The sequence below is a fragment of the Salvia hispanica genome, chromosome 4 (genome assembly GCF_029641045.1).
Source record: "Salvia hispanica isolate PSC_SH4W2 chromosome 4, Shi_PSC_v1, whole genome shotgun sequence".
NCBI lineage: Eukaryota > Viridiplantae > Streptophyta > Magnoliopsida > Lamiales > Lamiaceae > Salvia > Salvia hispanica.
In genome coordinates, this window is record NC_142695.1 from 11,012,460 (window position 1) to 11,028,254 (window position 15,795).

The 15,795-nt window shown below is 38.0% G+C and overlaps 3 protein-coding genes across 6 annotated transcripts; 1 reads left to right on the forward strand and 2 right to left on the reverse strand.

The window, feature by feature from the left end:
- The first annotated feature begins 3,999 nt into the window (after positions 1-3,999).
- LOC125192049 (membrane steroid-binding protein 2-like) lies at positions 4,000-5,291 on the forward strand. The gene is made up of 2 exons (XM_048089502.2): positions 4,000-4,356; positions 4,783-5,291. The coding sequence occupies exons 1-2, from the start codon at positions 4,061-4,063 to the stop codon at positions 5,087-5,089; spliced, it is 603 nt and encodes a 200-aa protein (XP_047945459.1). The 5' UTR covers positions 4,000-4,060; the 3' UTR covers positions 5,090-5,291.
- Positions 5,292-5,754: 463 nt separating this feature from the next.
- On the reverse strand, positions 5,755-7,433 carry LOC125192737 (Presenilin-1). The gene has a single exon (XM_048090368.2). It carries the CDS (start codon positions 7,290-7,292, stop codon positions 5,973-5,975), a length of 1,320 nt encoding a protein of 439 aa, XP_047946325.1. The 5' UTR covers positions 7,293-7,433; the 3' UTR covers positions 5,755-5,972.
- Positions 7,434-7,566: 133 nt separating this feature from the next.
- LOC125196234 (putative ADP-ribosylation factor GTPase-activating protein AGD14) lies at positions 7,567-11,956 on the reverse strand. 4 transcript variants are annotated; one of them, XM_048094665.2, is made up of 14 exons: positions 11,701-11,956; positions 11,524-11,585; positions 11,103-11,190; positions 10,952-11,019; positions 10,774-10,870; positions 10,419-10,633; positions 10,223-10,328; positions 9,275-9,907; positions 8,985-9,110; positions 8,795-8,908; positions 8,606-8,692; positions 8,228-8,378; positions 8,085-8,130; positions 7,567-7,880 (listed from the first exon to the last, which is right to left on the reverse strand). In XM_048094665.2, the coding sequence occupies exons 1-14, from the start codon at positions 11,794-11,796 to the stop codon at positions 7,826-7,828; spliced, it is 1,944 nt and encodes a 647-aa protein (XP_047950622.1). In that variant the 5' UTR covers positions 11,797-11,956; the 3' UTR covers positions 7,567-7,825. The 4 variants fall into 4 exon arrangements, with proteins under 4 accessions (XP_047950622.1, XP_047950621.1, XP_047950620.1 ...); XM_048094664.2 differs by having other exon boundaries at positions 9,275-9,606; positions 9,682-9,907; positions 10,223-10,633; XM_048094663.2 differs by having other exon boundaries at positions 8,228-8,372; positions 10,223-10,633.
- Positions 11,957-15,795: the final 3,839 nt, after the last annotated feature.

Genomic DNA, 15,795 nt, shown 5'->3' on the forward strand with positions numbered 1-15,795 from the left:
CATGGGTATGTATGGCCATAATTATAAGACCTGTTGATATTTTTTTTTTGAATTAAATTGAGGCTCAGTTCATGAGGCCTGTTGATACTTTAATTACAGTTCCTCCCTAATTATTTTCTGATAATCATTAGAAGTAACTGATCAAGAATAGACCAAAATGTACATATGTTATGTACAAATGCAAATTTTCCCTTATTTATATGTACTAATACAAATTTACCCTTCAAATAACATTAATTCGATTGCAAAATATAGGTAGTTTCAATTTGTGTCGAATATATTAATTTATAGTACTAGTATAGATTAATTTATAATGAATTCGAGAAAGATGCAGAGTTGTAATACAAATATACTGCTGACAAGTTGTGCGAATATTGCCGCGGTCAGACTTCATCATAACTAGAGTAGAGTAATAACTAATACTCCTTCAATTCGCGGTGTTCTATTTTTCTATTTCGGTTCGTCTGAAGTCCCGATTCACTTTACTATAAATGGTTCCATTAACTTATTTCATTCATAATTCATTTAAAACTAATCTATACAACTGAGACTCATATTCTACTAACTTTTTTTCATCTATTTTTTTTAACATTTCTTAAAACTCGTACAAAAAGGAAATGTGATCCTTAATAGCGAATTAAAAAAGTAATCCATCATTGTTGACTTATTCAATCCTCTTTATTTCTTCACAAATAAAAACTTATTTTAATGATGTGGTCGAGTGACATAGAATTTGTTCATCCTTAACCAATTATTCATGTGACACAGGCCACTTTTTAGTTTTAACCATTTTTTTGATTCTATCTCTCGAATAAGAGACCGCACCTGCAAGAATCCATCTCATCCCTTAATAATTCATAGGTCTCACTACACTATTCTTTAATTTAAAAATAAAATTAATAAAATATTTTATTAATAATAAAACTTCATTAAAACACAAAATTTACTCCCTCCATTACCATAGTAATGGAGGCGTTTTTTTTTACACGGAGATTAAGAAAAATTGTGTTAGGTAAGTTAAGTAAAGAGAGAATAAAGTGAAAAATGAAAAAGGTAGAGAGATGAAAAGAGAAAAAAATAAGAGATAGTAAAGTAGGTGTGAAAAAATGTATTGACTTTTACTAAAAAATGAAATGACTCTATTAATATGGAACGTACCAAAATGACAAAATGACTCATTTTTTATGGAAGAATTCCTTGGATAGGCTAGTGAGTTGGCTCTTTGGACACTGCGAGGTGGGTAGTTTATCTGGGGCGGATGCCTCCTAAAGAGTAACGGAGGTGTGCGAAGGTAGGCTCAAGCTAAGATTCTGCTCGTGACCTAAAAATTAAAACTCATGTAATTTAAATCCTAAAAATGCAAAACAATTGGTTATGAAAATATACAGAGAAAAATTAGAGATAGTTTGATGTAAAATATTTTTTTTGGATGAATGTGATATTTATAAAATGATTTTGGGATGATTTGGAGAATAAAATAATTTAAAAAAATAAAAATGGAAAAAATGATACTAAACGGAAATGTTTGGAGAAGTGGAAAAAAGTTTATTTATGGGATATTTTTTTGGAACTTTTCTGATTCTTTTATAAAAAATTTAAATTCCAGCGGTCAAAATTACTCCCACTTATCAACAATATACTACTACTACTGAAAATGATATCAACACTAGTACTCCATAAATTATTTATCATACCCACAAAATCAAAATTATGGATATGCACTGAAACCAAGAATATTACTATACACACCGAGATGGACATAACATAAGTAGTAAACGAAGAATATCACGGAGATCAATGGAGATAGGTAAAAGAGTTAATATAGAGTTGTTGAAGTTGAAAAAATGAATCTAGCTACCCAATTTATTTTGATATGGTTACAAAATCCAGCTATACCAACAATATGAACCATGCTGGTAAGAACTAATATAATATTTAGATAATTATTCAGATATAAATATTTTTCATAACTAGTCTAGCGAAAGTCTACCTTGCACTTAAGGGGAAAAAAATGGAACATTAATCAGCATAATGAATTATATTAAAATATAAATTATATGTTACGCATATGACATAAGGGTGTCTCCTACGGCGCCCTTCCTGTTCGCCCGTCGGGGACGGGTGACCTGACGGGCGCCATAGTGGGCGGGAAGGGCGCCCACGCCCGTCCCGAGTGCCCCTGCGATGGCCTCGCCCCTCCCGTCGACGGGCGAGTGCGACGGGCGCCACTGTGGCGAAGGTCGCCCGTCCCACTCGGACGTCCAACATTTTAATTTTTTTTTTTTTAAACTCTATAAATAGGGCTCCTCCAACGTCATTTCATTCACACCACTTGTGTTGACAAGTTTCTCTCTCTAATGGCGAGTAGTCGTGCGGGTGGTAGTGGCGGAGGCGCTAGTGATAGTGATGGCTTTAGCGATGATGAATTGGATCTCGCTGTGCAAGCGGGGATTGATCGACGGATCCGGCAGAGGCAGCAGGCGGCGGCGGCCGTGCCTCGGCCAATCCATCGCCGACGGCATGTACCCCGGGACCACATTGCTGCACATCAGCGGTTGTATGAGGACTACTTTGCTCCAGAGCCGCGTTTTGGGGATGCCTTATTCCGCCGGCGTTTTAGGATGCACCGTCCTCTGTTTATGCATATCGTTGGTGCGTTAGAGAGAAGGTATGAGTTTTTCAGAATCAGGGAGGATGCGGCTGGCAAACCCGGACACACACCAATACAGAAGTGTACGGCCGCAATCAGGCAACTAGCGTACGGAGGCCCGACCGACATGTTCGACGAGTACCTCCACATTGGGGAGTCTTCAGCCGTCCAGTATCTGTTGGAGTTTTGCGCGGGCGTTAGAGCGATATTCGGGGATCAGTATCTTCGGCGTCCGAGCCCCGAAGACTGCCAGCGGCTGATTAATATGCACGGGTTCCCTGGGATGTTGGGCAGCATCGATTGTATGCATTGGGAGTGGAGGAACTGCCCCGCCGCCTGGAAGGGGATACACACTTCCGGCTTCAAAGCCAAGCATCCCACGTTGATCCTTGAAGCTGTAGCTGACTACTGGCTATGGATATGACATGCTTATTTTGGAGTGGCCGGGTCGAACAACGACATCAACGTCTTCCAGTCGTCGCCCCTGTTCAACGATCAGTGCAATGGCGTTGGTCCCGCCATCAGTTTCGTCGCCAACGGCAACCAGCACAACATGGGGTACTATTTGACGGATGGGATATACCCAAACTGGCCCGTCTTTGTGAAGACGATCAAGCATGCGGTCGGGCCGAAGAAGTCCTACTTTGCGACCCGGCAGGAGGCAGCGCGCAAGGATGTTGAGCGCGCATTTGGTGCGCTCCAGAGTCGATGGGCGATGGTGAGGGGTCCGGCACGACAGTGGTATATTCCCAACATCGGCGACATCATGTACGCGTGTATCATTTTGCACAACATGATTGTCGAGAGTGAAGGGGACGAACTGACTCAGTGGACCAGCGAAGATGACACGGGTGTCGGTCCAAGCCACGGCGTGGCCACCGCGAATGTGAACATGGGGTACCTCATGGAGAGGTTGAGCGGTTGCGCGCATTTGCCGACATGCGGCAAAAAAATGTCCATATTCGACTTCAGGAGGATATCATGGAAGAGGTTTGGACGCGGAGGGGTGGACACTGATGTGGTTGTTTTTTTTTCTATCTACTATGTAATTTTTTTTTCGAATGATGTATGTTTTTTTTTATTGAAATATTCGTATTTTCCGTTCTTATTTGTGTCGAATTATAATTCCGTGAATTTTAATTGTGAATTAATTTAATTGTGGGAAGGGCGAGTGGGAATGGCTAGTACAGTAGGAAGGGCTAATGATGTAGCAGTGGAATGAAAGGGGCTAGTGCTGACGTGGCATGAGAAGGGCGAGTGGGAGGGGCGCCGCCCGATACACCCTAACTTCAAGAATTACGGTTATTCATTTGAAATTGAATAGAATAATTAATATCCTTGAGATTATGTATAAAAAAGTCAGTAATGTTACTTCACCAACCAAGCACCTACAATTGACCAACCACAACCATGGCGGCAGTGTGGCAGACGGTAACGGAGGCGATCAACAGCTACACGGGGCTGTCGCCGACGGCGTTCTTCACTATACTGGCACTCATGTACGTCACTTACAAAGTGGTTTCAGGCATGTTTGTGGCGGCGGATGACTACGCCGCCGTCAAAAGGGCGAACGAAATTGCCCTCCGCGAACCGGTGCAGATGGGCGATGTCACCGAGGAGGATTTGAGAGCATACGATGGCTCCGATCCCAACAAGCCCTTACTCATGGCTATCAAAGGACAGATCTACGACGTCTCTCGTTCTAGGTCAATCTTTTTCAATCTTTTTTTTTTTTTGAAAATTTGGGGGTTGCCAAAGTTTTCTTCCGACTTGCACTTGAGCTGTACTATTTTGATTTTCTAAAGTTGAATTCCACTGTTTAGATAGGGGTTTGTGGATTGGAATTGTGGAGAAATCTTATGAATTGCTCTCTAATTAAGCCTTGTATGTGGTAATTAGCTACATCTTCCACATAAAAGATTTTTGTTATCAAAATATAGAAATTTGATAGGAATATAGAGAAACTAACAGGCATCACTCATTAAGTCTATATGCTGGATTCTTGATGCTATTGCTATGTCATATCATAATCTGATCCAATTTGGTAATTTAGGGATTTTGCTATGTTGTTCTCAAATATACCACACAATCTGAATTTGAGGGTAATAATTTTATTTTGTTCTCAAATGCAGGATGTTCTATGGACCCGGTGGCCCATATGCACTGTTTGCTGGTAGGGATGCAAGCAGAGCCTTGGCTCTCATGTCGTTCGACCCCAAAGACCTTACTGGGAATATTCAAGGCCTGAGTGATTCAGAGCTGGAGGTTCTCCAAGACTGGGAATACAAGTTCATGGAGAAATATGTTAAGGTTGGTCAATTATTTTCCTCGGATGCCTCATCCGAGTCCAAACAAACTGAACATGCTGGTGATGCAAGCAAGCTCGATGAAGATAAATCGCAAGAAAATAAATCACAAGGAAATGAAACGCAGCAGTAAGAGACATTGGTGACCACATACTTCTCACCTTTTTTGGCTAACTGCATAGTTTCTACACTAGTGTATATCTCCGTTGAAAATGTCTTGGATATTCTGTTTAGATCGAGGTTTGGATTTTACTGATTCAAAAATGTAAGAGGATACTATGCTGTTTGTAATATGCTTTTTATGGCAATAAAATATTGTTTGGAGTTTGGTCTCACTATTTCTCTATTTGCATAAATGGTTTCACTTATGTTCCTTATGATGCATCCATCAAGATTTTACAGTTTCTTGAAGCAGAATGTTAATGTTCGTTGCTCTTTCTACAGATACATACAGTTACCAGCTAAAAGTACAGAAAAAGGAATCACTTGTTGTGAACATAGGTGACTTGCAAGCAATGCATCTAAAATGTTAAACTAGGAAAACATCCTTCACTAAAACATCGTGTATTAGAATTTAGAAGTGTAAGGGCTCGAACTCGATGTGAACCTAGAGTTGCCCTTCTCAGCGTAATAGCATAAGTTTAAGCCTCAAAATCTTTAGTTAGTAATTTGTGTTACTCTACTTTCCATACAAGTATTGTGCATTCTCAAATTACAGTTCCCAAGTCCTAGAGTCCAATTTCAATCTTTGAATTCACCATAAGATCACCAACATTTAAGTAAATAACAGAGACAAAATTATGCTGGTAAGCAATGACCTATATTCACTGATCTAGTATCTGATTACATTTTCAAGACATACATCATTAAGCTATCAACAAAGATTTTCAGAATCAATGAATGGATCAGACCTGTAATTGCAAGAACTATTGGGGCAGAAGCACCCTGTGAAAGGCATTGAATTCATAAAAGCTACTCATGCCCCTAGAATCAGCAAAGTGTTGTAGCTCACAGTATCAGAACATCATCAAATTAGTAGAAGCCCCAACAACAAATGGCTCCATGAAAAGTCTGGTCAAGAAGTAAAAGATGACACCCAAAGTAATCGAAATAGGAAGTGCTGGCAATGCTTGACGACAGACAGCCAGCAATATGAGCGTGCATCCAAGTCCTGATATGATTGCGAGATAACAAGCATACACCGTCATCAGATCATACATTGCAGCCCTTCCCACAAGCACGCTGTAGAAGATGAAATCCCCCATGCCAAGCTTTATCCCCCTCGGATTGAAGTCCTCCATTTCAATCCCTTCTCTCTCACTTCTTCGCGACAACCTACTGTTGTCCACTCGACCAGAATTACCACTACCCCTTTCAATTGAATCGCCATCTCCCATCAACGGTACCATCTCCCCTGCTTCTTCTCTCACTTCCTCAATCTCACCCCCACTAGTCCTATCATCTTCATCAATGGGAATGACCAAATCCTCTCCTTGTAGAATCTCCATTGCAGTGCCCCTATCCCCATTCCTCAATAAATCTTGTAACTCTACTGAGCCATTATGGCTATCACTACTCATACCAACCCCTGCTGCTACGAAAAACCCCGAATTCGAAACTCTAGCTCCAGAATTCCTCCCTACATTTGGCCTACACTCGTATACCAAAGCCGGCAATTCCTCATCCCGGGTAGATGCAAGCTCTACCAATAGCTTCAGCGGCCCGCCTGGAGCCAAGACGGCGGCCAAATCGTACAATGCCAGCGCCACCAGCACAATCCACGTCGTCCACTCAGGCAGCCGCGAAAACCACGCCGCCACAATAATCCCCAACACCACCATAGTGCTTTGCTTCACAATGATAGGAATCCCATCGGAGAAGACGGAAATCGTGCCCAATATGGTGAAATTGAACAACAGAATGTAGAATGTAGCGGCATCGATGGGGATGTTGAATCTCTGGACGATGGAGATGAGGATGGAGCTGCCCATAGCGGAGAAGATCATGAAGACGGAGAAGCGGGTGTAGTAGATGAGGAAATTGTTAAAGCGGTAGTAGTAGAGGAGGACTAGGAGGAAGGTAACTAGGGTTATGATGACGACGAAGACGACGGCGTTGAGGATTGCCCCCTCGAGCTTCTGCACGGTGGAATCGGTGGGGGACTCCATGTAGACCAAATTGGCGGCGGTGCGGATGGTGGTGGCGGAGGCGGCGGCGGAGGAGGGATTGTAGACCGTATAGACGAGGAGGACGACGAGGAGCATGCATACGGAGACCGGCGCCATCACGCCGATGATCTCTTGACCGATAGTTTCCAGAACGCTTCCGCTCTCCATTTCCGGTGTCGGAGATCGGCGACGGAGAGAGCGTCGGCGGGATCGGTGAGGGCGAGCCGAGTTGGGGGCGGATTTGAAGGGATTGAATTAAAAATGCAGAGGTTTTGGAGCTTTTTGTCACTCTAGGTGTTGGAAAGAAGACTAGTATACACAGCTACTTTATTGGGAAATTTACCATTTGCTTATTTTCTTTATTCTTATTAAAATAATCTTTCATTTTCAATTTATGGTAATCACGATATCTACTTTTCATATTTACAAAAAAATATTCATCTTTCTAATTCAAATATACGGCCATCTTAAATGAGAAAGTCTATAATATTCTTACACTCAACAAGTGGGAAAATAGATTAAAAATGAATCACAATCATGCTAGCAAAGCAAGCAATTACAATTACAGAGCACACGCCTCTTTGTAGTTCTACTGCAGATTAACTTGATAGGAAAGACAACTATTGATAATCTGCGCAAACAACTAGCTAGGTGATCTCTTGTTTTGCCAATATTATCATTTCTATGAAGAGATTCTGTGTCTAGGCGAAAGGGTTTCCACCAACGGAGGCAACGGGACCATGAGTATGGATACTCCTGCAAGACAAGAGCCATCTAATGAGACCGGATTTCTAAGAAACAAAATAATAGTGACAATCAATTAAAGTTTGTGGATCTTTCTTGATATACTACACCAAAGGAAAACATAAGTGAAATGTACCCGATTCCTATATAATTACATAATGTAGCTGACACGGAATAAGTGAGCAGGAATCCGCATGAAGAATAAAGAGGGCTTACGTTATTGAGGTGTTTGGTGCTTGCCCTGCTATATATCCCATAGAGCCTGCACAAGAAAAACAATAGTAAGGAGTGATGGATATAATAGGACTGGAAAAAGTTCCATTTTAGGATTTTTTTTAGCAGGGGTGAGTGAATATTACCACTGGATGAGTCGAACGAAACTCCCCCAGGGACGAAGGAGGGAACTGGATTTTGGGGAAACCATAATTGATTTACTCCATCATCATAAGTGGCTGCCATCTGGAGATTTGGCAGAGCTACTTGCAAAGAGCTCATGTTCCACAACTGAGACTAGATACAAAGCATCACATCATTGTAATACACAAACTAAGAGCTATATATTTGAGGAAAATTGGATAGATCAAGATACATGAACAGAATGGCGATTTCAGAATTTATGAACTGCCTCTAATAAGCCATACAGCATGCACAAAGTGTATCACAAAAGTTAGTGGATTCACAATTTTAACTGTGTGCATTCATACCAGGAATATGTGTCATAATTAAGCAAGACATACCATATTTGTAGATTCTACGTCGGAATCATAAGGCAGATCAAATGGATTGCTGGATTTATGATCAGTTGCAAGTGAACCCACGCCAGCCTATACCAGTAAGATACAGACCATCATATATTGAAGATATCACGAACGAGTCACAACGTGTCCAGACAAGATTATTAAGCTCAAAGAAAGAAACAAAAGTACCTCTGATGGACCGATTGGGAAGTCATTTAGTGTTATATCGAAATTTGATGATAAGCTGGATAATGGTGGTTCACTCTCACTCGAAGTTGTCACCCTGCCATAATCACTCAAAGACTAAAACAAAAGGAAGTCAGTAAACATATTGAAGAGAAGAAACAATTCTTCAAGGATTTAAAAGGCATGTAGCAACCTCATATCCACCATCACCAAGCAATTTCTCCGCATCAGAAGCAGAGTGAAGAGCAGTTTGTTTGTTAATTTCTATAACATTTTGGGTAGGATGTCCTTCAGCAACAGCCGCAGCATCAAACGGATTCTGCAAGATACATTTTAGCTAAATTATATCTTCAGATGTTTTTTATTGTGATAAACTAATTTGAAGCAGTTTCCATAAATAACTCCAATGATGTCTTCAAATTCTAAAATTTCTCAAGCAAAAAATGGATAACTAAATGCCAATTGTAGTAAGATAATACTAACATCAGTGGTTTCAAAAGTAAATGTAGATGCAGAAGGTTCGTGGCCAGCTGAAGCTTGAAATGAGGAACTTTCATCAGTGGAAAATGGGTTAAAGTTTCCTAGAATACTTCCATCAGAATAAGGCACTGCAGCCGGAGCTGAATTTTCAGTGCCAATAGGCTCAATGTTCTGAGCCGTATCAAAAGTTGCCCACCCTCCATCATTTGACATCACAACATTAGAGGCCTCTTCCTTGTTAGACACAACAGATTGTTGCTGGAATGGAGAGGTGAACAAGTCTAGTGGTGAAGGTTGTAGAATTTCTGATGGTTGTTGCTCGGAGAATGATGGAACTGCAGAAGTGGAAGACTCTTGGATGTCGTTAAAAGATTGTGCCAACAATGACTCTGGCAATTGAGAATTAATACCAGTTGGAGGTGTTGAAGAGGCATTTTGTTGTGCAAAAGGTGTTTTAAAAAGGTCCAAGCCAGCAAAGGCCCCGGACACTGAAGATCCAGGTGTAGATTTGTCATGGGAAACCTCAGCAGAATGTCCAAGATCAGACACAACTTCAGGAAAGCTCGTAGAATCAACTGACTTGAAAGATGTGGAACTGCTATCAAAGTAACCAAAGCTTCCTAAGGATACAGTTCTCTGCACAGGAGAATGCACTGGAGTAAATTACAAGCATATGAACTACTTGACCCAAAGTCATTATAGAGATGTTTTGTTGCGATTAAATCAGACCATATATGGTATAAAATGTTGTTGTTTAATCCATATGAAAGGTATATTCCCTGACAATAAGTATTTTGAAAAAGACAAAAAATTAAATCAGACCTGCATAAGTATAGTATACGATAATACTATTTCAACAAATAACTTTCTTTTCAAAGAAAAAACAGTCAAGATATTATTTTTGGCGCACCAACTTGTTCAAAATGCAGATGCGATAAAGACTGCTAATACCTGAGGCTGAGGATGAAATCTACTGTTGATTACATCTGATTTATGTAACGAGGGAGCTTCTCTTGAATTTGATTCACTAAATGGGCTCCAAGTTTCATTCTGGGAACTAGGAGATAAAACATCAGATTTGAAAAGATCAACTCCACCATTACCAGTATAATCTGACATTCTGGAATTAGAACCCTCATTCGAAAACCTGTCATTCTTTGCATAGTCACTTAAACGATTGGGACTCAAAAATCCAGCAAGCTTTCCCTCATAAAGTCCTCGATCTGAACCAGGCTTTCTAGTAAGTGAAGGTGCATGTTTCCCGTATCGCCTTTCTTCATATTGAAAATCATATGGCGGACTTTGAGAGTACGAATGATATGAGCTTGCTCGCCTCATTTCATCTTCTTGGCTTCTTAAATTCTATTAAATGTAAGATCAACGTCATGCCAACATTCATGGAAAAGTCTTCAAAAATTAAAAGGAAAAGTTAACAAAGAATAGAAAATAACAGAAAACATGGTTGTCAAAAATCATATAGCTTTTTGGTCCAGAAATACAACCTGTGGATCTCTTGGAGGCCTATCAGAAGACTTGTCCATGGAATACTTTTTATCAATGTATACGTCCTTTATAAAGCCGCGAAGTTTATCAATATTGCTAAAAGAGAGAAAGGCACAAGTTAAATTCCAATCTTCAAACAAGCAGTTCTTTCATTTAACAAGATGATAAAATTGTAACCTATTATCCACAAGTTTGTTCCTCTCAGTCTCAGGATCCCAGGCCTTCAAAAATAAATCCCTCGCACGCTGCAAGACCAACGTTTCATCTATGATCAACAAAATCCATCATCTACGTGAAGCAAGACGAAGCTTCAAGAACGTTCTTTTACCTGATTACCGCCTTTCTGAAGAGCATCCACTTCTTGAAATGTAAACTTTGCCATTGAAACTGACTTAACACGGTGCGTGAACTCACGACTGCAACAGAAACCATAGTCAAGCATATGCAGGAATAATAGTTCCAACACCAAAATTCAATCTACCCTATCAGTGGAAGAACTAGAAGCAAATCAGAAAAGCACAGCTTAGCATCAAATATCCTACTACTTCACAATGATCTAGTTGCCTTTAATTTTACTTAAACATATCTTATGATTATCAAATTAATGTGTCCCTCAGCCCCTTTCCATATGCTGCCCTTTATAATCATTGACCATAAAATGAAATGAAAAGCATCATAACAAATGAGTACTACTAATAAACAAATTCTGGAGAATTTCCAAGCATGAAAAAAAGAAGAAAATCACTTACTGTATTCCACTACATGTAGTACAGATAAACGTCCAAAAATTTGTGCATACATATTGAGGACCCTGCGCCCCACAATGATAGAAGTTAAAACATTACAACAATCTAATTCGCACAATTAATTAACAGCGTTAATGATTGAATTAGCAGAAGCTCGAGAAATTAATAGAAAAAGTATACCAAGCTGTTGCAGTTAATGCATCGGCGATTAGGAGGCAGCTTCATGAGACCCCTAATAATCTTCTCGTTTCTCTCTTCTTCCCTTTTGCTGCCCATTTTCGCAAACAAAAAGCAATCGAATCCGTCCTGAATCTAATTCAAACTGAGATTTGAGTGTGTATGTGTGTGTGAGAGAGAGAGAGAGAGAAGCTTCCTTTGAATCAGCTATTGCTAACAGTGAATCGGCAGTCTCTCTCTACACTCCAGTGTTGGGAATTCAATTTTGGGTGATGATTAAATAATTATTGGCCGTTACAAAACTCTAACGCCAGGAGAGGCTGCGCTTCTTTCGGTTAGTACGATATGCTTTATGGTTTGTACGTGATTCTGGAGGGTGGGGACTAGTGCTGCCAAAAGTGTATTTTTGCATACCGTTTCAATTAGATTAGGCGCTAATTAGAACAAAATCTTGAATCTGGATTCTGCTGTATAGAGCTGGAGGTTAAAATAGAAAATTGAATCTCCACAGCCATTTCAATAATTATACAGTAATTGTTTAATTTTATTTTCAAGGTAAAGTAAATAATTTAGCCATGAACATGCCCTCTCAAAATAAAAAGCCATGGATAATGAAATAGGAGTATATTTTTTGCTATAGTTTAATGGAGTTATTAGTTAATTAACGGCTGAATTTGTAATAAAGTTGACTTCCTATCTCTTTACTAACATGCTTCTACATTTTTGCTATATAAGAAACTCGGGAGCAAATATTTTTGGCAATTTTAATCAATGAGTAAACTTTTCTAACAATCAGACAAGTGACCACCAGTTGACTTGGTGCATATTTTTTTACAACTATACATTTGTCTGGAAATGTCATACTTCTAAAAGTCATCTTTTTTAGTTTGATATATTTAAAACGAATTAATTTGATTTAAAAGCCAAAGAAAAAAAATTCAGTATATATGCTAAAAATCAGGATATATGCTAAAAAAATCAGGCAACTATCTTAATTTCAAAGGCATGGCTCATGCACATGATATGAGAGACTTTCTCTTGTAGTCATTTTTCTCGTGGGGTATTTGTTTATTTCCACTCTTAACAAATAAAAAAATGAGTATATGAAGTATTTGTTTATTTCCACTCTTGTAGTCATTTTTCGAGAGCAAAACTTTATAGGAGTACTTATTCAATGTTTATGGTTGTAGATGAGAGGCAATTGCGGTCGAACACATCATCTAGCACCGGTAAGTTCGACCGCAATTGCCTCTCATCTACAACCGGTAAGTTCAACTTAAAATCTAATCAGTTATGCTTTTGAAGGTTTTAATTCAAATTTTTTTTCGAACCAGTGCTTAAAACTGATCCACAAGCAACGTTGATGTGTGAAATTTTTTATTCCCATCATTGTTGTGTTGTGCATTACAATTTACAGAGATGATGAAGGTTGGCGCTTCAACGTCATTACGTGGTGGAAATGATAGCGTCAGAAAAGGTGAGCCTCGAATAATTCCGCCTCAAACTCGTGGTGAGAGTCCTTTATGCTTTGATTTGTTTAATTGCAAATCTCATCATCAGTGGCAAATTTAATCAATGGCAACGTCATTGAAATATCTAAAATGCTACATCAGGTTTTACATATTTACTTCATTTGTACAAGGTTTTGTTTCAAATAATGGAAATTTGTACTCTCTCCGTTCCTCTGTAATAGAGGCGTTCCTTTTCGGCACGATTTTAAGAAAAGTTGTGTAAAACATAATGAAGAAACTGTTAGCCATATCCCAATGCTTTAATGATTTCGATAACGAAATCTTATTCTAAATTTAAATTAATTCAACCACAACATTTATACTATAAAGTGGAGATAAAAGCACAAACCTCCATCCATGCTTTCTTCATTTGATGTAGAGGTTGAAATCCACCAATTGATGTTTGTCCTATCTTTGACTGGATTCTCCAATTGATATTATCCCCTCATTAACCTCAAAAGTCTTTACTAATTCTTTTAATAGATAAAGAATCAAGAACTTTAAAGCATGTTTTAGAAATTCAATTGTCAGTAGGGATGTCAATCGGGCCAATTCGTTCGGGTTGTCAGGCCATTCGGGTTATGATTTTTTCGGGTTGAGAAAATTCAACCCTAACCTTAACCCTTCGGGTTTCGGGCTAACCCATCGGGTTATTCAGGCAAAATGCTTTCAAAAAACTTGCATAGTCAAAATTACTAAGTGAGCCTCATATGCATTACTTTCATGCCAATCTCTGTTCAAACTTAAAAGCAAGATATTAAAGTACTACAAATAGTCAAAAATACCACCATGATTTAAGTCATTACATGTTTAAAAATTCAGATAAACAAAGAAGTACAGTTGAAATAAAATCTAAGCATTTGAATGACGTTCTTCCACATCAATAACATTTGAAGCATCAACCAGATCATCGGCATCGAGCTCATAGTCTTCATCATCTATTCAAAAAAAATACATTAATATAGTTTTTGATAATTTAAGATTTAAAACAGAAAGAAAAACTTACCGTTAGAATATCCATGCAACCAATTACGTAGACAAATAAGAGCTTGCATTGTTTCAGGAAGGAGCCTATTTCTGTATTTATTCAAAACATGCGCTCCAATACTAAATGAAGATTCTAATGCTACTGTTGTTAAAGGTATGCTAAGCACATTACAAGCCATTCTAGAAAGTTCTCCAAAGCGGGATGCATTTTCTCTCTAATACTTGAGTAAATCTAGCTCAACATTTTCAACCATTAGGTCTTCCTCCAAATAAATATCCAGCGGTGACTTTTCTTCAAAAGTTGCACCTATTAGCTTCTTATATATCTATAACATTAATATTAGAAAATAGTCAAAATTATAAATAAAATAAGCACATCTATAAATCTATACATATATAAAAAGTGAGTTTTGGCCTTACTTATAAATATTTATAAGTTTTGGATTATTTTGTAAAATTAGATACTATTTTGATTGACCTATAAAATATTAATTCAATTATTTAATATGGCTGTTACAATTTAGTCACCAATTATTATTATCATTTGAATCAATTCATCTTAATCGTACACTAATTCTATTTCATCCATAGAGTAGGCGATTACACTAATTAGAGCGATAATTGTGGCATGAAAGTTTTCATTCATAAAGGTTTATAAAATATTAGCAGTTACAATTTTTTAATAATTGTGATTTAATCTCAATAATAAGCACTACATATCCATCAATTATGTAATTGGGACTATACCAATTAGAAATTTATAACTTTGTAACCGCCAAATTTATTACACATTATTAGTAATTGTATCAAGGAAAATTTAATGCAAATTTTAACGCACTATAATTTCTCTATATTTTTTTTTGTCTATATATATGTAGATGTCATTCGTTGGCTTATTACTCACTTTCTCATTACCTTCACCTATAATCTATTGCATTACTGGATTTTCTGCAAAAAAGATTTATTTTCAGTATGGTTCTTGCTTTTTATCAATATTATCTTTTTATAATAACCACTTTATGGATTCTTTTTGTATGATTATTATGTTACTAATATTTGTTGAAACCATAAAAATTGAATTAATCTTTCTTAGTTATCTACAAACTATCATAACTTTATCAATCAAATGTTGAAATTATGGAAGCATTCTCCTTGCCAAGTTTGGTTTTGAAATTGGTAAGTATTTTATGAAATTTTATAGAACACAAAGTTGTGTTCGCATTGTTCACGAATGAAAATATTTCTCGAAATTGCAATAAGGGTCTATAGTTGACTTTTGTTTGAAGTTCTTATCTACATATGAGAGCAAACTGGTTTGATGGAGAAAATGGTGTAGACGCAGGACGATGAAAGTGTTGGAGACGATGAGCGGAGAAGATGATGGTTGTTGGAGATAGATGGAGGCCGATGGGCGGCGGGCCAAAGCTGCATGAGCATAAATGATTCTGGATTCTACTATATTTTTTATTGATTTCTTCAATTTCTTGGTTGCATTCTGATATTGTTTTTTATTAACGAAATTACTGAATGTTATATAATTAGTAGTTAAATGGATTGATGAACAATATAATTAATTCAAACATAAGTATAAGATTAAAAT